General features: G+C 37.9%; 1 protein-coding gene across 5 annotated transcripts in view; it reads right to left on the bottom strand.

The window, feature by feature from the left end:
* The window catches only part of PLEKHH2 (pleckstrin homology, MyTH4 and FERM domain containing H2), a 60,839-nt gene extending 37,476 nt beyond the window's left edge, over positions 1–23,363 (bottom strand). For 2 of the 5 annotated variants that reach the window (XM_069800264.1, XM_069800265.1), the window contains exons 1-6: positions 23,226–23,361; positions 18,646–18,775; positions 3,795–3,857; positions 2,601–2,750; positions 2,070–2,153; positions 480–561 (exon numbers count right to left, since the gene is read on the bottom strand). In XM_069800264.1, coding sequence (XP_069656365.1) covers positions 480–561; positions 2,070–2,153; positions 2,601–2,750; positions 3,795–3,857; positions 18,646–18,768 — 502 coding nt within the window. In that variant the 5' untranslated portion in view covers positions 18,769–18,775; positions 23,226–23,361. Of the gene's footprint in view, positions 1–479; positions 562–2,069; positions 2,154–2,600; positions 2,751–3,794; positions 3,858–18,645; positions 18,776–20,777; positions 20,913–22,134; positions 22,252–23,225 lie in introns of those variants that run through there. The other 3 variants (XM_069800262.1, XM_069800266.1, XM_069800263.1) reach the window with 3 other exon arrangements.
* Positions 23,364–24,787: the final 1,424 nt, after the last annotated feature.

Here is a 24,787-nt window from a genome sequence, read left to right as displayed (position 1 = left end):
GAGGAACCTGGTGATACTGTGGCTGAATTAAGGTTTTGGATCACTGTAGTCAAATGTAGTAATTAAAAAAATCTGATCAGAATTCTGATTTCCAGCTGAGCATTTGCTAGAAAAAGCAGATGCAGACTGACATTCATCTATTCCTTAACAGTGCTAGGACCACCTATGCTATAAAGAAGTGAAACCAAAGATCTGACATAAATCCAGTCAAATCTTAACTACTTGCAGAACCTCTTAAATAACAGATACCTGTTCACCCAACAAAAAACAAGCTGTGATTTGTCTGTGTGTCTTTTTAATAAAAATTAAATTATTGCTTATCTAACAGCTTCATGTACAGTCACTTTGATGTTAATTCATACTAACTGAAATTTTTGTGATTTCACAGAATATTTCAATTATGCAGATGCACAAATTAATAGGGAATAGAAAGAAGTATGCCAGATATAGAGAAGTTTTTAAAAGATTTGTACATTTACCTTGCAGTTTAGATTGTACTGTTTTCATGTCTTTGGTTTGCTTTTGGTTGATCAAGCGAAGGTTCTGATTTTCCACCTCTAACTAAAAGCATATAAATGTAATCTCAGCCATCGGTGAAACAATTTTTAAAGTCATTACATCATTCAGATTTTCTACGAATTTCTGCCTGACTAAGGATAAAGCTAGTTCAAATGGTAAGCTCCTCTCAGCTACTTCTCTTAATGCCAGTCTAGGCATTTGTTTATTCTGAATAATGAAATTCCCTGCAATGATTATTTGCTCTACTTCTGTTAAAATCATTCTCCTGACCAAGCAAACCCAAGACTGCTTTAAAAAGCCTTAATAATTAAGAAAAAAGAAATCTGCATTAGCATTTTTAATGAAGGCGGAGGGCTAGAATTACAAACTTTTATGCCACATGGCAAACCTAAGAGCAACCAGAGGAATTAGAGGAAATGATGGTGCTAATGCCTCCTACCACTCCACAGCAAAGATTAAAAAAATAGGTACCGAAAAACTTTATACAGAGCAGAAGACCTTCTACAGGAAGAAAAAAACGAAGAACCCACTGCTATAGCCCACTACCAGGAGGTAAAAGATGTTGGTTCAAACTCCTGCTCTGAATTATGCAAAGGGAAGGTCTGAATCTGAGTATCCCATATCACACAGACGGAAGCCAGCAATGCCACTTCCCATAGGGTGGCACCTAGCCACCTCTGCGAAACTAGCCTGAGATTCTCCATGTTTCAAACCAAGTAAATAGTTTGAGTCATATTTAATTTTTTCTTAACTTTTTTCAAGATAATTTTAGCTAAACTTAATTGCAGTTTTATTCAATGATTTCAAAACCTCCTCTCACAGACTAATAGTAAATGTTACTTCTAGTTTCCTACTTTAAAAATAATAATTTCATTGTTTTTCAACTGGAGTGAGTATGATTTCCAGTTAACCACAACAGAGTAGGATTTTAACTTTTACGGGCAACTTTAAATTCTATACACAAAAGGGAGGAGAAAGCACAGCTGCACACCAAAACTGGCAGCCATAGGCAGGGCAAAGACATGGTTGTGTCACCACAGCAGAGAAACAAGGGAGACAACTGGTTTCTTTTTGAGAATAGAGCTGGTGCCCCTGAAACTGTTCATGACTAAGAGTACTGTGGGCATTGGAAAATAAAAAATTATCAAGTCCTTTTTTCTGCCAGGCCCCAGCAGACTTGGTCAGCTTTCTGGGGATTATTCACACTTCAGGCATCTGCTTGAGCAAGCTCAGTTTGCCAGCTAATCTCTCTCAATTAGTGGAGATAAGTAGACCTTCCACAGAGCAGTTACAGGCCCTTTCTCCATGAAGAGGACCCAGATATATTAGCTGACCAAATTAAGATATCAGAATTTAAGTGACATGGATACTCTGCCCTCTGTGCTATTGTTTTCATTTTTCCTCTTTCAAGCAAATAACTATATACATCAATGAAACTGGGAAGCCTGTTTTTTTACTACGGCACAAAGCTCTTTAACAGCCAAAAAGCCTAAGGGATATCCAGTCACACCATTATATTTTCTGTATAAGTATTGTAGCAAGAGTTATACCTCATGGAGCTTGACTGTCACCCATTCCTTTATTTTAGCTGCTTTTTCTTCTATGATTTTTGCTTCTTGCAGTCTTATTTGCTTCTGGAAAAAAATTGACAAGCGTATTTTTCACTGAGTATTATAGTCTGCCTGAGTAGTATCTTCAGGCACAAATGCTAAGATTGCTTGAAGTAATTCAGTCTCCTGGGCAATACATGGTGATTTAAAAAAAAAGATGAATATGCCCTTCACAAAGGCTGCCGTTCCTTTTTTCTCTAGGAAAAATGAAAGTTCTTCAGAGGAGACAGTGAAGACGAAGAACACCTTTCCCCTCTTAAAAGTTAGATGTTCTTTCAAAGGAAGCCAGAGCATAATTTGCAAGTGAATAAACCTTATTCAGATGATATACTTCTAATGGGAACCTCTTTAATCAAACAACAGAAATAATGCTAAACTTTTCTGTCCTCTATTGATCTTAATTTTTATTTTCCTTTTGTATAATTAGGAATGGGACTGATGCTCATCTTTTATAACACCATTATTTCTAACCTGTTCTTCAAGTTGTTGCTCCAATTTTTGTATTATGTCATTTTTATCTTGTATCAGGATCTCCAGATCTTGACATCTCTTATATAACCTGGTTTCTGATTCGCTCGTTTGAACATTAGCTGCTTTTAATTTTTCTTCCATGACCTGCACCTATTTGGAAGGTCAAACACAAGACTTTAACAAACATAATACTCCAAGTTAAAGGTAGTGATTTAATCACAAAATGGACTGTTAAAATTGCGCCCACACTTAAGATTCAAGATAAGCCTGCAAAGTTCTGAAGCCTATTTGAGAAGAAATTCCAGAGTTCGTTATGTCACCCTAGGCATCTCACACCAATAGGACTAGCAAGACACTGATAGACCTTATACAGATTTTGTTAGTATCAGTGAGAGGCTTCTAGGTTTGTAACACAGAAGCTGTTAGAAATGCCAATATGGGAAGAATGCAATGTATGTATAGGGAGTTGTTGATAGGCTTAATAAATGATGTTTAAATAAACAAACAATTGCACAGTGTGAAAAAACCCAACAACTTAACACAAGCATTCTAAAAAATGGCTAAGAAGTACTTAGCTTGTAGTCAGGAACATTTTCTAACTCCACATTAGGACACGAACATTTTTATTCTTACAATTTTCAGCCTCTATCTGTCTCACAGTAAGATACAAAGGATTTTTAGGTAATACCAGAGACATGTTCATAAAATGTCTGCAGTAGCAATATCTGCCATTTGGAATCAAAGGCAACTTTGGTTAAATATTTAGCGATGATCTCATTCTTTAGATGATGTAACTTCTACAAGAAGAACAAACAACACAGAATAATCCTATTTAGAGACTGTATCGGATAGCCTCGCTTTATTTTCTTACAGATTTTCTAAAATAGGTCACTGTTCCTCTCCTTTTGTTTCCATGTGCGTTGTGTATCAAAGACGCAAGATGCATCAATGAAGAAGCTATTACATGTATCGATTTTTGATTTGTGCTGTTAGCTTTGACTTTATTGAACTGAACTGGATAGTGAGCAGAGAAAGGTGTTAGAACATCTCTGTAAGACCAATTAATAGATGTAAAAAGAAACTGTATTCTCCCTTTTAAGCAATACTTAAGAAAAATAGCAATTTTCTGTATTTCCCTTCATTACAATAACATGCACATAGCTAGTGGAGATATTTTTCTATTTATATATATACCTGCTGAAAAGCTCTCTCTGCTTGACGATCAGCATCTATAACTTGTTTCTCAAGCTGCTGCATCTGTAGATACATAAAAACATGTAGTAAAATGGCCATGCCTTCTGCCAGAAATACCACAATGAAACATATTTTCATGGTCTGTTTTGAAAAAGGAAAAGACAGGTTGTGTGCAGGAGCATAAAAATAAATAAAAGGATAAACAGCATGTCAGACTGGGAAAATAATTCATTATGACCATATTAAAACTTTAAGATTCTTCTAAGAAAAAAAAAATTAATACAACTTTTCTTCATAGTATAATTTTGTGGCTGCTATATGACATACCACTTTTTTCCCGTGCTACCAAGAGTAGACATTCCTTTGACAACAGCCCTGAAACTTTCCTCATGCAGGCTCATAGTCTTAGAAAGTGCTAAGCTCCTTCATGTCCTTCGAAAACCGGCAAGAGTACAGGCTACTTGGCACATTATACAATATGGCCGCCAATTCTTCTGAAGTTGACAAATTGAGCTCTTGGGAGGAATTGTGCTACAAGGCCTGTCCCAGACTCCTTCACCCTCTGCATGAAAGAAGGAAGTATGTGGCTGAAGAGACACAGTGGACGCAGGTGCTCCATGGAAAAAAAACATGAAAAGCCGCAGTAGAAACAGACGATGACAGAGACCAGCATAACATGGAGGAGTGCAGGTCACTTTTGAGTGGTGAGAGACCCTGATCCGTTACTTTATAATGATGCATAATAAATCACAGGCTCAACCTTTGCCCTGGGCCTCGGAAAACCCCTGCATTTTACATGATTCATTTTGAAGGCTTTTCCAACAATATGGAACGGAAGAGGCCAGAAAGAAATACTTTGTTTATATTTTGTTACATTTTGTTAAGAGCTCTCTAGTCTGCTTTTGGTGAACAATACAATTATGACTTCTTTAAAAAGTAAACTGTGGTTTGAAATAACACTAGAACGTATGTAAGGTAGTCCATGACTTAAGGACTTACTGGTTCTCAGGAAATACCTAGCTAAGACTTCAGTTCATCTGAAGAGGATGAAACATTAAACAATTAACATTGGGATACTCAGTATTCAGCTTCAAAATTGTTCATAGAAAAGCATATCATACAAATAATGCAAATGAAAACCATTTATTCCTTTTCCAGCTTACTGCTTGGTTTTAAAATAATCAGTTTCATTCTGTCCTGTTTGTACTCGATTTCTGGCATCTTTCAGTTTCTTTTTCACTCTGTCTCTTTTTTTCTCTTCCCAATTATGTTGTCAATCACATGAAACAGTTTTGTGTACTTTTAGCACCTCATCCAGACAAGGACGCAGAGTCATCATTTTCTATCAGTCAAAAACTGAAAATGGAGAAAATGAGTTTTCGCTAACATAAAAAAAGCTGTGACTGGCCTTCTAGTACTTTCCCATACAATAAAAAACCCCAAAGTCTACATCATAATACCACAACACACCATTAATACAAGAGCAACAAACATGTCACAATATGCCTGGTTATGGTCGGGTCCCCAACGAGTTGTTTTGCAAGAACACTTCTCAGGAAATTATCATCCCAGTCATTCATGTACTAACAGTCTGGACAGCTGGACAGAGATATGAGCCTTCTTTGTTCCTCTCTGGTCACATGTATTTAATTTCATATTTATATGGCTTCATGTTGAGATTTTAACTTCAAGTTTAATTTTTAGAATTTTGAATTCTAAGGTTACTTTCCATCTGTCTTTCTGGTTTTACGTTCAAATAGAAGTTTGGTTTACAAGACTCACTTTAATATCATTTTTAAGACTTTCTTTTTCAGTTAATTGAGGATTCAGAAGTCGAGGTTATTTCTGAATATACAGTCAGCTAACATTCAACTGTAGTAAAAGCACTATGCTAAACCAAGTAGAAGTGCAGCTATTATATAAATAATGAATGCTGTTAATATTCTATAGTATTATGACAGAAAACTCCTTCAGATATTTATAATGTGAAATTCCTTGTTGATGAGTAGCAAGTTGTTCATCAATTTTCACAGTGAAACGATTTGTAAATGCACGTGATTGCCATGGCAGTAATTGGCAATTTATTTATGTCCCATAAGTAAAATTAATTTCATCTGTAAGGTCGTATCAGAAACCTAGCAGATTTAATAAATGGAAATAAAACCTGAAAATGGCGCTTGCCAGGTCCACTCAGCTGCCACTGCAGCACAACTAGCTCTGACTTGGCTTAAACCCGAAAACAACTAGTCTCTCTAGCAGTATCTAATAATCACTGAATCACTTTAAAAGCATTAAGCAGTAGCACTGCTCTTCTACACAACAATCTGAGTTCTGGATAATACAGTGCACTAGAGACCTAAGTTCCTTCCACGTTTCTGCACTGAAACTGCACAATGCACCTCTTGCTAGGAATATATGCTATTGCACAGGCCCAGGAACATAATAATATGTTCATGTAGACTACTGGGACAAAGTATATGCTTTGAAGAAAGCTGTTGCTACGATGAATATAAAGCTAGGAGCCAAAGGAGCTGAGAGAATAATTACCAAGAAAAAAAGCATTCAGAGATTAAAAATGGAAGAACAAGGTTTATTTTTGCTTCTTTAAGAGTTAACTATTTCAAGAAGGTATGCTAAGAAGCTTTGCGTAATCTAAGTATGGATACGTCAATCAGCTTCCTGGCAACAACTTAATGAGGCTTTATTTGGAAAATTTCTAAAGGTCTTCAATTTATTTGAGGAGGCTTATGTTAAAAAAAGCGCAAACTATATTATTCAGCAAGAATGGAATACCATAGTTACCAAACATGAGCACTTCTATTAAATTGGCCACCATTTCAATAATTTGATGCTACATAATAATTACTAAGTCCTGATTTTCCCTTTCTTTAGAGTTTATATAGGTTTGTTTTGCAGTGCCTATTGTTAACAATAATGAAACTTTTAAAATATGTAATTTTTTCTCCATTTGCATAAATAATCTCTAACCAATCCACAAAATGGTTTTGCCTGAAAAATGAAATTTATATCTATACTCTGACTGCTTTGCTACTCTATAGACCTGTGAAGTTAATGAGAAAAAATTATTGCTTTGGGATACTCTGAAGGTTATCAAACTTCTTGGGCAAAAGATTGGAATTAGTTCCAAGGGAAGGATTTCTCTTCATGAAGAAAACCTAACCTTAAATCTTCTTAAGTTAGTAAGAAGTTTTGTAGCAATGATCACAGCATTACTGAGAGAGAGAGGAGAGAGAGAAGGTGAAAATATGTGATTGGACCAATAGCTAATAGTTTAAATCAAAAGTCATGCTTTGAACTTGTCAAGAATGAAATGCAGTGGTAAATTCTCTTTACCCAGTGACTATAAAGACAATTTCAGATCATGGATAGATAGCTTAAGATCCTAAAATAAATTTAAAAAAAAAGGTGAATACTACCTAAACTTAACCTCACAATGGAAGCGGCAGCTAACTGTAGCCATATCTACATTTGGAGGCAAAGGTCAGTGTGCTTTACAGACGCCGAAGAAAGAACTCTCACCTATGGCTGCAACTTGAATATTGATGACCAATCTGACTTTATATAGAAAGTGATTTGAAAAACAGAAAAGTCTGTTGAATTAGACATCTGTCCCACCAGCCTCCTTCTATATACATCTATGCAAAACCAGTATCACTGGAATTAAATGGTCTGTACCAGCTGTTAGGCTAGATATTTCTTGAACAAACTACAGTCTGTAAAATATCAACAGACATAAAGTTGGCTTCCCAGGAGAAATGTGGAGGGCCAGCATGTCATTGATGACATCTGGCACATGAAGTATATTTAAGCTTGATTTTCTATCATGTCCTGAATTAGATATCTTGAAATAATGCCCCAGTTCAACAAACCTCTTGTAAGGAATATTCTTGTCATGCACATCTATGATTGGTGCAGGCTCTTTCCAAAATTCATTAAGAAGTCAAAGGTGTCCTGTCATAATCTATACTGGTTTTGGTTTTACAGTCTTAAATATAAAGAATAAATATTTTAGGCCCATGAACAAAAAATACATGCATACTGACTAAAGAACAAGATCAGCACAGGTACAGAAGAACAGACTGCTACTTTAACCTACACTTTCTCCTTCTTTTTTTAAGTGTAAAAATCCTCTTATAATTTTCAGAAAATGTGTTAGTGCATGCTGCATCAATTATCTGAATTATGGAAAACAGTATTTATTGTTAGAAACAGATTTGTTTTTAAACTTGGTAAGGAAATAACCACTCTACATCTGACACTCATCAAATTGAGCTATTTTTGTTCAAACAATGAACAGAGAAATGCCGCATGTGAATAAATACTGAATGCCTTGAAGAAACATGGCAGCAATAAAACCAAAGAGGTGTACTGCCTTGGAGGTCTGGACATTGAAGCACAACACACAGTCACTGGGAATTTTTTTCAATACAAAAGCAAATCATATAGTGATTCTTTTTCAAAGGTCACCTGGAAGTTTCTTGACTGTATTCAAAAATGTTCAACATATATTTTTGTGCAAGTAAAGAAATTTTAATTTTATTAAGACACGTATTGCATGAAATCACCAAAGGGTATAAACTCAAAAGTCATCACTCATAAATTTCAAAAATACTCCTTTTGTATGCATATATGTGTATATATACTTTCATTTATATACATATATATACAGATCAGTGTTCCTGTAATGTGCATTAAAGAGAAATTACAGCACTAAATGGATATTTCTCCTGATATTTGAAATAGTTATTTTAATAATTTTAAAGGAAATCTTTTATTTTATAAATAAAAATTGTTGGAATTCATTCCTTTTTGAGATCTGAAAATGTATGTTATTTACAGGAACAAAAACCTGATTTTTTATCCAGGTCAATTTTCAACATAATAACTTGTCCCATACACATTTAAAACTTACATTACAATCAGTGCACAATACACTGTCTCCTCATTTTTAATATTATAAACAACACAGTTGTATCACATAGACTTTTTGAAAATTTTTTGAAATAAATACAGGAAAAAATACGAGCATTAATGAACAAAAAGAAAAGCATCAGTTCTCTGTAAGCCTTCCAAAGCATGCTGATAATAGGTCAGAGTTTTCAAAAACGAAAAATGAGTTAAAAGCTAAAGTTTCTGAAGCAGAAATACAGTCTGTCTATTGATTAAGTGCAGAACCTCCAGTGACTTGAGAATGGTATGTTTAGAGTCTTTTTTCGTTGCATTTCAATTTTTCAATTCTTCCTCATCTGAAAAAAGGCCCAAACCATCTGTGGTTGAAAAAATTATGTTCCACATAAAGAGAAAACTAGTAAATCTGTCCATTTTTAGATTTCGTGAACTATCAGTCCTCACACCACATAGTACTTACAAAACCAAAGAAACATGGGTGTATGGTTGCTTCTATAAATAAACAAATAGGAGAAGCAGGTGAGGGATAAACACACCTACACTGTCTTTCAAAGGTGCAAGCAGATATAAACTGGTGATGAATAAACATAGGCTGGAAATTAGAAGACCCTCATTCTCCACATTGACTAAAAAAGATTTTGGAACTGCCTTCTAATAGAAGTTATAAAGGCAAAAGATCTTACTTTTTATGTGGTGCTTGATAAATTTATAAATGGTTTGAAGAATATGCCTGCCAGCTATTCCAGAGCACTGCATGTGACCAAGATTACCCCTTTTGGTTCTATATTCCTACGTTTAAACCCAAGTATTTCAACAAATCTCTGCATTTCCTTAGGAATAGAGCCACTACTACTCAAAAGTCATCTGTTTGGCAGTAGCTTTGACAACCACCAGTTTTCATGTTTTAAAATAGGCTATGCCCAATCTATACATGTATAAAGCCTTGCATACATTTGTTAGTTAAAAGCAATGGTAAAACAGTTTTAGAAGCATGACTTACTCTTTTTACAAAAAGGTTTCTCTTCTGGTGGTTTAGCTTAGGAAAACAAAGTAATATTCCTCCTACTTCTGTAATTCATTTATTAAAAAGCTGAATGGGTATGTTCCATCCATATTTTTAAACATTATTCCTTCTGTTTTGACACTCATTTCTTTTCTACGTATTATGTATCTTCCATAAGGACAGTGCTAAATCTTTATAAACTACAACAAACTTTAAAATATGACCTGACCAATTAAGCCACATAGACAAAGCACCTAAAGAATAGAGATGTAAAATCAAGATAGTAGTATTTCACAGGAAAAATAATCAAGAAGATAATTTGTAAACAAGGAATTAGCGCATGCCTTGGGTAAGATATATTTTGTTCTTTACTGGATGATTTTTTTATCCCAAAGGCAACACAGTAATTAGAAAGACTTATCTTTTATAGAACAGCTTTGCATTTTAACTAATTAATAGAAATCCATCTTGTCTTATAAATCTAGGAAGTGGTATTTCAGACCTACCTATACTTATAAAATTAAATAAGCCTTCAGTAAAAAATTAATACTTTGGCACAAAAGCTTTTCCTTAGAACAAGTTGAAACCTATAAAAATATTTCTCAGTGGTGTGGATTTAGTCATCAAAATGAAGAACTGCTTTCTGAACCCAATCTTCTTTTTGTCATAGATCTTCCCAAAAGGGTTAATGCTAAAGGCTAAGTCTTAAAGGGGCTCAGACATCCCTTAGGCTACTCACAGATCAAGCATGGTGAATTTTCTTCACTATTTTACTGGTTCATAGTATATGGAATTTTACTGTTTGTTATTATTTCCTACATGAAAAAAATCTTTAGATGAATTAGTTATCATCTGGCTTAAATCCCAAAAGCTACAGCCTTCTTCTTCCTTCACATCCTACCTGAATGCCCACCTAGGTTATGACTACTGCAGAACCCAGCTTAGTGCTCACAACCTGGCAGCTCACAAGCTGCCACTTTTCAGTGCACTCCCATTTTTTCCTTCTCCTATCTTCTCAATTTTTAATACTAATTAAAAGGTAAAAGGCTACAATTCTTCTCAGGAACGAAGCAGCATCAACTATTCCTCTGCAAATTTGCCATCTAACAAACTACTCTTCATTTATCACTTTCTCTGTTCAGACTGTTCACCACAGGGATTTTCTCTGCCTCAATCGTGGTCAGAAATATGGAGCGTAAAAGCAGTTTGGGTCTTTGATGACAACTTTATATATGTATGTATGTATGTATGTATGAAAACACACACATACATACACATATATAGACTCCTCCTGCTTCTTCTGAAGATGGCTAGTAGTTCTGCAGTCATGATGTGCACAATCACAATCCTGTCCACTTCTAACTACCTCAACTTCTGGCACTGCTCTCCTAGTTAGGCAAAAGGTACTTCTTACTTGCACATCTCTCTTAACTCCTGTTTTTAGTGCTTCAGCTCATTCGCATGAACTATGTTTACCACAAAAGCCTTTCCTTGGAACAAAATGAAACCTACAAAAATTATCAGTCTCCCATCTGCTCAGTTTCCAAAATGATCAGGCTCAAAATTTTTATCAGTCTCCGTGACATGAGACCAGTTTTACCACTGAGTTATATTTTACTTCTTTCAAGTTCTTTTCAATATTTGAACAGGATTTTAAGAATTATTATTTAGCTCAAAAGGTCTTCCTAGTTCTCGTTAAATGAGTGAAAAGTACATATGAAAAAACAATCTTTTGCATTTCAGCTGAGTTCACTGTAGTAAAATTAATGATTTCTTCTGGAAACTCTATAAATTAAAAATATAGAACAGAAAAGACCAGGGAGGAAACTCTTCCAGAATTAGTAGTTTAGGACAGCTGCCAGTAAATATACAAACTTAAAAAACTTAAATTCAGCAGTGGGATTTGGGGAGGCAGTGTAGTGAAGGACAAATGAGCAGCGTTTAATGTTGGCTGAATAATTGTGCTTTTCCCAGCATCAGTCATGGGACTTTCCTAAGCCTGGTAAAATACTAGGAACGTTCACTCTTTCTGGCTGTCGTCTTTTCCAACTCAGATCTTGTCTTGATAGTTAAACTGCAGAGACACAATCAAATAGAAATTATGTAGACCACCACTCTAGCACAAACAGACATTATAACATTACAAATCTTGAAAGAGTGAAGATACTGTTTAGCAAGATGGAAGAATGTACCAAAGCACTTTGGCAGGCAAGGAAAAAAGTCTCACGCAGTGCATAAAATGAAAAGAGAAGTATATCAACAACTGGTTGTTCATCTGTATTAAAAGGCAGCCGCCTGCTTTGTTTTGTTTTGATCATTGTACTGCGACTGCGGAAATTCTGCTACTTCTGTCCCACTGAATTGTGAGTTCTGATTAGAGCCACCACATGAACATCTGAAATAGGAGGCCTTTTTTCTGTGTCACTGCCTGAGAGGTGATGGCTTAAGAATCAAAGGTCCTGCTCACTGCCAAAGTTTAAAAAATTGAAAACTTCACTGAAACTGAATTTATTCATGAAATTAAAGTGTATAGGACACCTAGGAAACACAGATCGTAAAGCAGCAGAAGAATCCAAAAATACATGCACAATGCAGTTTGAAGACATGACAACGGATATTTAAAGCCTGAAAATACTCTCTGAGGGAATGAAAATTAAATGCATAATTTCTAAGAGCAAAAAGAGTTCCCTCCATGAAAAATGGAGAAAAAACATCTTGTAGCTCCTACAAGTGAAATGCTAAACAAGTATTAGATCGGCTAAGGATCTGCACAGGTGGCTGCCCACTATGACAACTTCCACAACTTCCATCAACTTCCCCATCTCAGGTGGGCTGGAATAGTATACAGATGCCCTCGTTTCTGTACCACCAGAGGGAACTACTCATACTCTGGCCTCACAGCAAGGGCTGTGCTCTTCATGCCATTACCCAGTCTGGCCTCTACAAGAACAGCTAATTTATTGCTTCCTGACTTCTCTTTTTTCTACCCCCACCCCCATCTTCAGCCTCCTTAGAAAGAATGTACGTTTAAGATGTACAAAACCAACGAACAACCCCCCCCCCCTCCCCCGTTATAAAAAGGCATGGCATAAACCTAATAATAGACATGGGATAAAAATGAAATTATAGGACAAAAGGTATAGGTATTAAAAAGGTGTAAACAAACCTAAGATTCTAACCATATAAACTTCTAACTTTTATTCTCTTTAACTCTTGCTTTCTCCTGTTTCTATCTTCCTAATTGCATCTGAATTATCTTCTATGACAAGAAGTTTTTTAAGAGCAACTGAAATAATGAAAAATAACCTTCATTTGAATAATTTTGGTACTATGGTACTTTGCTCCCTTTTAATTTACCCTTCATAATCCTTGGAATGCAAATGCAAATACTCATTGTGCTTTTTTACAATTTTCATATTGGCAATCACTGCACAAGTCAAATGCATTAGGGACTTTTCCTCTGAAAACATTAATCTTGAAATTGTCATGCAACAGATAACAAAACACACTGCATCTGCTTCATTTTGAAATGTCAAATGACATACCATAAATTTGACTGCGAAATGAATAAAAGTACAGTGAGACATGGATTTCGCTGTTGGTTTGTAAGACAAAGTCAGGAATGTGTAATGCTTTGGAATATATTGGAAATAGTATTTGGCCTAAAAATCAGTTATTATTCAATTTTCATAATCTGTACAGAAAGTAGAAATATTACTGCATTTATCATGTACACACTCAGTTCCCAGTTGAGCATGTATACAAAGAATATCCAAATGGAAGGTTAAAAGCAAACAAATCAATACATACATGAAAATAATCCTGTCTCTTAATCATTTATATTTGTTGAAAATCACTCAAAGCATAAAATAATCACCCTCAGCACTGCAGGAAACAAACTTGGAGACGTACATGTGAATGTTGAGTATTACTGGACAGCCCATAATGCAACATTTGAGATAGTGCCATATTCACTCCTTATGGGGTCTGATGAAAAAGAAATTCAGTGGAGGCTGCCCAAGTGGAAATTTAACACAGCTATGTAGTTCTTCTACTAAAATGATTTTTTAGTGGTAGGAAAAACATTAACTTTATACCTGATGTTGCACACATTTTAGGTGAAAAATGTACTTCTATGAAAAGAATGAAGGTCACCAACTTTTCCTATGATGTGAAATGCTAGCTAGGAGCTAAACTTGCAGTAGAATACTGTAATCTTTTATTCAACAAAGTTTTTTTTAGTAAACTCTGAACATACATAGGACTCAAGCTGCATTAAAATAAATGCTTCTACTTAAAACTCAGTTCCACAGCCATCCTAAATTTGGTGTACTAGGGATACTTTCTACATCATTCCTTAAATTCCTGTAAAGACCTCTCCCACTTACAGCAGCAGCTTCTGCTTAAAACTCCAACAAGGTCTCCTTCTGTGCATGTTAAGATTTATAAATATAGACACTACTTGGCAAAATGAAAACAAATAAAAAACCCAAACAAATAAACAACAGTAAATGGATTAGTTTTCTGAAAACATTGTATATTCCTTTGCTCTGCTCCCTTCTTCTCCCCAGGTTCACTAAAAAATTTAAGTTCTGGTAGCTGTACTGCTGAAACACGCTTACAATGCAAATTCCTCAAACTCCTCAACCACCGAGGTTCAAGGATGAGTACTTGCTAGACTTACAAACCCCAGTAAATAGTTTGTTTTTCTAAATTAGAACACATCTATTAGGAAAATATACTGAAAACTTCCCATGTTGATGGTTCATTTATTTGCAGGGGCACTATTAAGTAAAATAATTTTGCAAAGGTATTTGATTTCTAGTGTATAAGAAAGTATTTCGATTAATCTACTGCCCAAGTGTATTTACAGAAGCACGTAGGTTAAAAACACAAATAATGAAAAAGGATAGATTCAAGCAAACCCTTATTAAATTCTGGTTTTAGACTAGGTTATAGAACAAATATAAGGGGAAAAATCCAATGGCAGTTTCTGACAAGTCATACACACTGTGTAATAGGAAGTAAACTCCTTTTCCTGATTCCCTGTCTTGAAGAGATACCTCTCAAATACATGCAGAGGAGGAAGGCTAGAGAATTACCAACAATCCATTTCTCTTATCTTCTTGTAGATAGCACTTGTTTTGTCACAGTATCACTCTCACTCTGTTTTCTACAACAATTACATAGTTTAATACCCATGAGGGTTTTATGTCTGTCACACCATAGTACTGTGATTTCTGTTGCTATTTTGAAGTAGAACACTGTCTGGTGCTATTGTTCAATGTTTTAGTACACATTTCATAGCATAAAGATGATTGCAAACAAAACCACAAATAAAGGCCTGTGCTAATCAAAGTATGAGTGAGAATTATTTGTGTGCTTTGTGAATTTCTTTCCTTCTATAACAGGTAACAAATCTAGAAAGTTACCTATAAAGGCTGACATCAGCTGTATTCTCTTGTCATTAGTATCGGGATGCCCATCAAGTACTGGCCAATCAGGTTTTCATTATTCACTTTGCTATTTCCCAAATATATTTTTGAGTAACAAATGCATGCAGTTTAATTTCAAACTAGTGTAAGTGTATCTTTCCTTTTACAAATACTGAGAAATGTTTGTCTAATATAAAAAATAAAAATATGTGAAAAATAACCACTGGTTTGTTACAAATGAAACCAACATACGAATAAATACAGCTAAGACTTTAGTGCCCATTTTGAAAATTGTTGGTATTGAACTGTGAAAGACTGATAAATTTGCAGATGAATATGGTGTAATTTTGTTGAGCTCTGACCAGTCTTTGATGCATGTCCCAACAGAATTCCAGTTTATGAATGAAAGATTCATCTTAAAAAGTCAAAGACGAAGTGAGAAGAAGGATCATTTTTCATGAAGTCTGCTAATGCTCTGCTCTGGAGAGTAATATATCAAATTATCCCAACTGAATGCTTTTGGACCTGTGGTCTTCAAAAGAAAATATTTCTCCAATTTTTACCTCCTGTAAACACTTCACTTTTTCTAAAATTTCTGAGAAAGCTAAGGTAAACTAAAACGAGAGGGCAGTTAACGTGACAAGTTCTTAAGATTTTTTAGCTATTTTGGAGTCCAGTTTCTCACAGATGAGAGAGAATAAGTGATTTTCCTTTGAATACTTTGTTTCAGGCACAGTGCTGAAGATTTGTGATTTTATCCCTCTTATTCTGTTTCTTTTTAAATGCAGACTTCTGATATTATACAATTATGCATACATTTCTATTAATTTAAGAGGATATTTCTAGCAGTTAAGAGCCTGTAAATGCAAACGGTAAACAAACAAAGTGAAAAGTCAAATAGAAAACATTCAAACTTCTAAAATCTTTTTAACTCAGATAGTTTTGTGAAGCGCTGTTCATGGATCTTAACTTTTTGGTTGCCAAAACTATAATCATCAGCTGCTGCATAAAACATGGTAGTTACGGCTGCTGGAAAGTCCCTAGAAAAGTCATGTCCAGTGTTTAGCCACTTGACTTCCATCCTTAAATATAGTGATCCAAATGGGGTGAAGAGACAGAAGAGATATATGACATCTAACAGACCCGACTGTGTAAGCATCCAACAATCTTTTGAGTGTTATAGCAGACAGTACGGTACTCTTTGATGTAAGTTCTCCTCCAAGACTGATGATAATGATTTATTAACTCATCTGTGGGCCTTGCTAACTGGAATGAAGGACCGAGTAGTTTTCCTTTTTTTAAATTTTTAAATGAAATTTCAAAGGATGGCATTTGTACAGTAGGTTGTTCTTTCAAAACCCAATATTCTGCAGTACCTGTTCAATGAGAGTTTGTCATACAGAAAAACTGCAGGATTGATAAAACAATTGACAGTTTTCAACTACACTGCCTTCTAACAGTAATATTTTTAGTCGTGCCAAAGCAGATTCCAGTGGAACTTGGTATTATTCAACAATGATTTTACATTGCTGTAAATTTTCATGTTCACTTTAATAAAAAAGACCTACTTAATGAAAAAAGTCTAATTCAGAAAATATGAAACTTCTTTATTCCATTTTTTTCCATCTCAAATTGAGGTTTTATACCTCCATAGAAGAGATAAGGGAACGAATAGATAAAATGAATAGTAAAAAATTGCCAAATGATATTCAGTCAAGAACTGGATGATATAGTTGAACCAACTATTGATCTCTAAGTCTGATGTCTGTAGTAAGCAAATTAGTGGAAAATATAAGAGCAGAATTAGGCAGCATGTGGATAAGTATGATAGACAAGGGAAGAGTCAAAGAGGCCCTTATAAAGAGGTGTTTTGGCTCACAAAGGTATTGAAGTTCTTTGAGGGGATCTCCAAGGCTGCAGATAGGGTGGATCTGGTTTATATAATTATTTGGATTTTGGAAAGTGTTTAAAGGGAACAAACAGCCATGGGATAAGAGAGAACGTCCCTCCATGAAATAAAAAACTGGCTCAATAAAAAAAGTAGGTTATTGATTAGTTCACACAGTGACCGGCAGCTGTCAATGGAGATCTGCAGAGATTTGTTTGGGGTGCATGCTGTTCAGTGTAGACATCTGGTAATGAGCACTGGACAAGGATTTTGATGGTATTTTGTTATTCAGGATACTAGAAGCTTTCTGACAAGAAAGATTTACAAAAAGGTCCTTACAAGATTTAGTGACCAGTCAATAAAATAACAATTGACACATAATATAGAAATCTAAAGTACTTTGAGAAAGATCCTGGAATTAACATAGGTATCTCCATGAAAACATACTTGGTGGTTAATTTAGCTGTCAAAGAAAACAAAGTGTTAAGCATTGTTAGGAAAGGACCGGAGCACATAACTTCGTACATCATCCACCGCTCTTCATAAATACAAAAAAATATGTTTCTTTCTGATTTAATACTATTTAGTTCTTGTCCCCACTGAAATATAGTAAAATGAGAATGATTGAGAGAGGGCTAAATGTGGATGCTAAATGTATTTATGGCTCCAAAGGGAGAATAGATTCACAAAATTCACAGAAGAGAAGCATTAACATAAATGTATAAAATAAAGGTATTGTCACTCTAACATACTATAAAATGATCTGAATTTTATTTTTGTTTTGTGGGGGGAGCAAGGGATGGAAAATTTAGGTCTAGGGTAGTTTTGACAAAATAACTTTCTTATGAGAAATTAATTGAAGTGAATATTAATGGTGACATAGTTCCTTCCAATGATTCTCTAAAATGTTTTGTTCCTTGTACTCTTTTAATTGCCTTGTTCTGTCAAAATGTTATCAGGAAAATACAATGGTGTTTTTTTTATATTTCATATATGGGCTCAATTATGGTTGACTGTTGGCATACACATATTTGAACATACCAAGTGAAATGTTTCTCTATTGCAAAACAAAGTATATATTTAAACGATATTCTTCAAATTAAATTATGTAATACTTCTCAACTTCCCAGGTCCCTAGACTCATATGACTAGCCATAGTTGGAGATGTCTTACTACAGGAAAAGGAAGTCTGGTAAATTATATGAGTCAGTAAGGAATACTGGGGAAAATAATACTTCTGGATTTTCTCCCCAGTGATTTCTGTGTGTTAAATCAGATCTTAAATACTTAGGAAAATGTGTTAAACATTAACTTGGACATTGTAAAAGTGAGTACTGGATACATATTTTTCTCTGCAGGAGAGTTGCCAGTGTGCTCTTATTTGAAAATTAACATTTCTTGCTGGCAAAAATTATGTGTGAAATTCTTTCACAACATTAAAAGATACCTGTTTTCCATATATTTTGTTTTAAAATGCTTTTTTTTTCCTCCTGAAAAAATCCCAGCACTTGTAATCTCAAACCGTGACATGTGATCAGCCCCCATCATCAAATAAAATCATTTATACAGCATTAAAATTCATACCATGAGACCTACCTTTTCTGCTAACAATTCTCTGATCTTGCTTGCCTGGAGACGAAATTTCACTAACTGTGACTCCAGAGTTAAACATCTTTCCTTCCAGTTTACAGTACCTTCTGGCTCTGAAAGCTCAGCCATATTTATGCTGGAAAAAGAAAGGGAAAAAAAAATCCCCATGTCAAATTGAGTCTGTATTTAAAGTCTGACTTTTTATTAATATACATACTAACTTATTTTATATAAATCTCAAGAATGCCCCCAAACTTGGTACATGTACAGCTTCATAAAACTTAGTAAAAGTACATTAGTCTACAAAGGCCCTTATAACTGGGAGCTTTCTGAAATCTGTGTTGGTAATATCTAGGTTTATCATATTTTAATTTCTTCAATTATTTTGGGGCTGCAATATGTTTTCCTTGATAAGCAGAGACACATCACACATTTTAATCTTCAGTTACTGTATATGTCCTTTCTTACATAGAAGAGGCTTGTAGAGAACTGAGCTTTTGCTAAGAAAATACCTTATATAGATGTAACTACCTATGAGTTAGTAGCACATTTGGTTTTATGCAAGTTTAATGTTTGGCAGATGACTCTTCATAAAGTGTTTTAAAATTCTTATGCTTAATCAAATTGCCTTTAAAATTTAATATCCTCAATGAGATGCAAGGGGGAGATTATGGTTCCAAATGTAAAGGCAGGTGAGTAAATGGTCCCTAATGGATCCCCCACATGAAAAACAACCCCTTTACATGAGCTGTTGCAGATCGCAGGACATCCTGGTTCATGCGTGTTTCAGGTTCAGATCTGTGCTTTTTTCTACATTTAACTGCTCATGCCTTCTGTAAATTGATCTCAGTGCCCTTTTGGACAAGCACTGCTGGAAAAATTATGCAGGATGAGAGCTGGCTCATCATGGTTTGAGTCTGAGAAGCCAAGAAAATCGTTTGTGTGTAAGCAGAAGGACTGGGCTCTGTTGTATTCCAACTATTTGTAGACAGCTTAATAAAGATGAAGTGGATAGCTGAATGTAACCATTCAGTCCAAGAAGCTCCCTTGCAAGCAAAGGCCCTGGCCTTTGCAAGGCTCCGAGCATGTAGGTTTGGCTTTGAAAATAAAGCTTGACTTCCCCCTAAGTATTCAATTTATCTCTGAAATAACAAACAGCCACAAAAACACCATTCAGGGGAAGGCAGCTGGAAGATCACAACAAACAAAAAATTACCAGTCATAAGGTTATGCTCTATGTTTGTCACCTTTGTCATGGACAATGAGACACTGACAAGGAAAGGCAAGTAGCAACCATTTTCAGTGTGATGAAAGAGGCTGGCACAGGAAAATCATGCATAACATAGATCTCTATAATGCAATTCCTGATCCACTTAGCATGGATTAATAAGCAACATCTTTGGGAGCCCCCCCTCCCCATGACTACTCCAGTCCTTCAAAAGCCCAGGTTCAAGCACTCCCTTTCCTCCCACTGTCAGAGGAGGCAGCCCCAGTTCCCCTCTTTCCCCAAGCTCTCATCACCTAGAGGGGAACGACCTACAGTTCATCTTTTCCACTGTTCCTGACACCAGGAAGAAAAAAGGAAAAGGCAAAGCATCACAAAAGAGACCAAAGTCATGAGTAGTATTCCAAAAAGTCCTCACATTTTCTTCAATACATTAATATTTTCTAATTCTCTTCTAAATTTTCAATGTCTCAAATTACGTTCAAGCTCATCATAGCTAAGCAGGTGAAAAACTCTGTCTCAAAACTTTCCTTCCTTTCACATACCCTGATTTTTTATTCCTTTCATTCCATATCTTAAGTTAGAAGAAGAGGATCACCACAATCACTTGTCTGAAGGTAACTGCTCCATTCTTGACTCTCTCTTCCTCTCGGTCCTGCATGCTATGATTCCAGCTGTTAAGCCTGAGGTTACAACCACCCCTATTCAGGAACCCCCCACTCAGGAATCCCCACGGAATTGCTAGGATTTAAGCACGTTATTAAAATAGCTTCCTGAGCCGATCCTACAAAACCCAAATTATAAACTTTAGGCATACAATCATTTCGACTGCAAGCCTTCTGGGTGACTGATGTCTTTTACCATTTCCCTCCATCTTTTAATCCCTGGACTGTCAGGGAACCAGGTTGCTCACCATTGTCCTGTCCCTAATCCTCGCTCCTCTCTCCTTGTGCAGAGTCCCCACGTTCAAGGGAGGAAGGTGGCACTTCCAAGCAGCAGCTTCTCCTGCTTTACAGAGGAAGCAGAAGTTTCACCTGCAGATTGATTTGGACAGACAGCCTGGATTCTGCTCTCCTAAGTAACAAGGAATGGGAATTTCCTATTAGACTGTCTATTTAGGTTTTTTTACAATGTTTTTCCTTTTTGACTTATTACAGCTACGTAAGACAAGAGATGAACTCAGCCAACATCTGGTTAACAGTAGGATATTTCAGTGTTTGTGGTAGTGAAAACACAAACAGATCAAGTAGTGAAAGAATTTTTGCTTTTTGGTAGGGCACAGTATTACAGGGTGGAGTTAAAAATGTTTGTCTTTCAACAGACAAAACATATGAGTAGATGGATTTCTGGCAGCGAACAATGTGTCCAGCCAAGTAGTTTCTCAACATCCAAGCTAATTAATATTCTACTGTATAAACATTACAGATAAAAAGTTTGAAAAGAATGCTTTTTATTGTGGGTTGTTTGTTAGAGATTATAATAATTTGCTTCATATTTTCCAACAAGCCAATGGGTTCTGGAAATATTTACAGGCACATAATACACTGTTTACAATTGCAGAGTGAATGATCTTACTTTGAATCAATGACTTCCTGTTTCTTGTTTGATTCCCCAAGGGAGGAAAAAAATGAGTTCATCTCTCTTGGCTTAATAGAGTACTCTGAATCAGCACTCAAACCTACACAGAGTCCTCCCCTTCTTCCTGCTCCAGTTCCCACCGTAAAGCCCTCCGTTTTCCCTAAGTCTTTAAAAATAAGATCTTTTGAAAAGTAAACTCAAAAAGCACACATTAAAGTGGTAAGTTCTAATTATGCCATCAAAAATTAACTGAGACAAGTTTGACAAGTCTGGAAAGATTAAATTCGTCTTTTTCATTTTTTAAGTTTATAAACTTCTTTATAGGCTTCAAGAAGTCAGAATGTCACATTCTCCCCAAAGGGATTGATATAATTTCCTTTTCTTTGCTGTCTGCTTGGAAATTTTCAAAATACATTTCAAGGGGGAAGGAGGGAACAATGTTGTAGCTTTTTGAAACACGTTAAAAATTTACATGTTCCTGATCGCAGTGTCAGTGTTTTCCTCTGCTTTTAACAAAACGCTGTGTTTAACTAAACACTTTATATTCTGTCTGTATGTTCTGTATGTCCTTTCTCTGTTGGAGAAAGCTTGGTAAGTTCTTCTCTTTCAACAGGAGTGGGTTTGCACAGTACATGGTGGGCTCCCTACACCATCCTAAAATGTTCACCAGCCCAAATGCATTTGGACCATACCTCTCGAATTTCAGGCCCCTTTCTTCCACCCTTTTCACCCAAACTCGGCACTTTCAAATAGTTTTGGATCGATAAATGTTGGACTGGAGAAAGGAAATGATGAGGCACAAAGCGGACCTGTTTGGGAATCAAGGAAATCATTCTCAGGTTTGTTGCTGGCAGGGCCCTTACTCATGTTGAAACACTGGTAACTTTATTTTCCATTTGACTCATTTTGCATAATTCTGTGCTCAAACTGTAACCTAAACTATTAAGAACTTCCTTCAAAATCTGATTTACAAATGGTTTTTCTGCTGCTTCCCAGCTGTTGACGAGGTTGTTCCCATGAAGCAACACATCGGCCAGGGCTCCCCCACTCCAGCACCGGGCGCAGACCCCGGCAAACCTTCCTGACTTCAGGGGCCAGGCTGCCGCCTCCCAGCTCGTTACGGAGCCACTGCCTGCGCGGCTTCCCAGGGAGATGGCACAACCCATGGCTCATCTGCAGAGCACTCTCAAATGCGTGCAGCAAACGACATTAAAGCACAGACGATCATTTTACGTCCCTTTTCCCGATGACAGCGATTTTAAAGGTTGCGGTGCGACATCTCGTTAGGTACAAATGTTTAACTTTTACGTGACATTCTGAAAGCCGGCGGTGTAGATTTTTTAAAAATATCTTGATTTTGCATGTTTGTTTGGAAGTTGTGTTCTTCTCGCTCTTGTTTCGGGGGGGGGGGGGGGGATAGCGGGGATAGTGGCAATGGCACTGCCAACCGGACGAGAGGAGCCTGGACCTTAGGGACCCTGAAGCGACCTCAAGCTCGTCAGCCTTCCGCTGCGGGGACACCGCCTGACGCACCCCCGAGTACTGCACTCACCGACACCGCGGTGACCTAAGAGAACGTCACCCTCCACCGTGACGGCGCCGCGTGACGCCATGCGACGCCCGACGTAGCCACCCGGGGGCACCGGGCCGGCTAGTCCCGCCGCGCCCCGCCGGGGAAGAGCCGGGCGCCGGCCCGGGGGCCGGCCCGGGCGCTGCCGCCCGCCCGGCGCGGCCCCGCTCGCAAAGGGAGGGAAAGAAAGGGGCAAGGAAAGGGAGGTCAAACCTGGCCGGCCGTGGCTCGTCGCGCTGCCGCGCCGGGCGCCGTCCGGGCTGTGGGCGCTGCGGGGCCGCGGCTGCCCGCGCCCCTCGGCGCCCGCCCCACCATCCCCGCGGCGAGCGGCGCGGGCGCCTGAGCGACGGCCGCGACGGCCACTGAGGAGCGGGGGGCCGCGTCCGGGCGGGGCGGCCGGGCGGGGCGGCCGGGCGGGGCCTGCGCTGCTCGGCGGCGGCGGCGGCTGGCGGGGCGGGGGCGCTCGGCGCCGCGGGGCCCGGCTTCGAGGTCCTGCCAGCGGGGTGGGATGCCGGGGCCCTTGTCCCGCCGCTGCTTCCTCAGGCGGCCGCTGGTTGCGGGCCGCCGCCTCACCCGCGTGCTCTGGCCCCGACGGGGTGCCGGGGCGGGAGGGCCCGGGCGGAGGGCGGCTGGCCGGAGCCGCCGGGCCGCCCTCCCGAACCGCGGCACGGCCCCGGTCTGTGCGGGGAAGGCTGGCGGGAGCCTGGCGGGAGCCTGGCGGGGATCCGCGTGGGTGCTGCGCGGGATCGGCCGCAGCCCAAGCTTGGCCTCCCTCCGCTCCGCTCGTCGGAAGGGACGGCCTGCCTCGCCACCCCCCCCCCCCCCCCGTCCCAGTTTTTTAAGTTCGTTTGTGAAGCAGGAATTGACCTTGCGTCAGTTTCTGAAGGGGAGACTAGCTAGGAGGAAGCATCCGCTTGTGCTGAAGCTTGTCGCCCCCAACATTGGAGCTTACTGCAGTTTAAATTTCACCTTTTGTGGAAGGTCATTTGTCAAGTGTAAACCAGAGGGTTGGAACCGTGCGGTCACGGGGGCAGTGGTGGGGATACTGTGGGATGAATGCGTTTTGCAGAGTTGCTGTGTCCAATAGGTAACAACACACTTTGCATTTTAGTACTGGGGGGTGTGAAGCAGCAGGTGCAAGTGCTGGTGAGTCATGTTGGCAGCAGGCTCTGTGTCCCCTCCGGCTGAAAAGACCTGTGAGTACGTCTCCGGTAACCAGCCATCTCGGTCTCTTCTAAAAGACTGCCGCAAGTATTAAAAAGTATTTGGAAAAAGTAATCAGTATGTTGCTTGTCTGGCACGTACAGGGGTCTTCCTCATGTACATGTCGATTTGGACTGAGATTTAGGGATTGTATTTTGTTTGGATTATGATTTAGGGAGGCAAAACGTTTTACAGATTCTTGTGGCGCATAAACGAACCACACCACCATTTTTCTGGTGCTTATTTCTAGCGTAGGTGTGCAGTCGTCTTGTCTAAACTGCTCTTTCACAATTGTGAGTCAGTAAAAGTGCAGGGTTTTTTAATTTGAAAAATAAAAAAGGTCTTAAAAGCTCAAATATTCCTCAACTGGTTATACACACAATTTCATTTTTTCCTATTCAGTTCAGCACAGCCTCCAATTTTCCACTTGCAGTGACCTTAAAGTATTGGAACAACTTCACTGAAACTGCTTCTTTTGCTGGTGCTTTCTGAAGGGCCTCGTGTTTTTTAAACACTCGTCGCCGAAAAGCTTATTAAAAACTTGATTGCTGGTATAGCAAGAAGTGAATTGT

This window comes from Haliaeetus albicilla, chromosome 13 (assembly GCF_947461875.1).
Source record: "Haliaeetus albicilla chromosome 13, bHalAlb1.1, whole genome shotgun sequence".
Taxonomy (NCBI): Eukaryota; Metazoa; Chordata; class Aves; order Accipitriformes; family Accipitridae; genus Haliaeetus; species Haliaeetus albicilla.
Note: the sequence above shows the minus strand (reverse complement) of the source record. Positions and strands in the feature narration are given on the sequence as shown.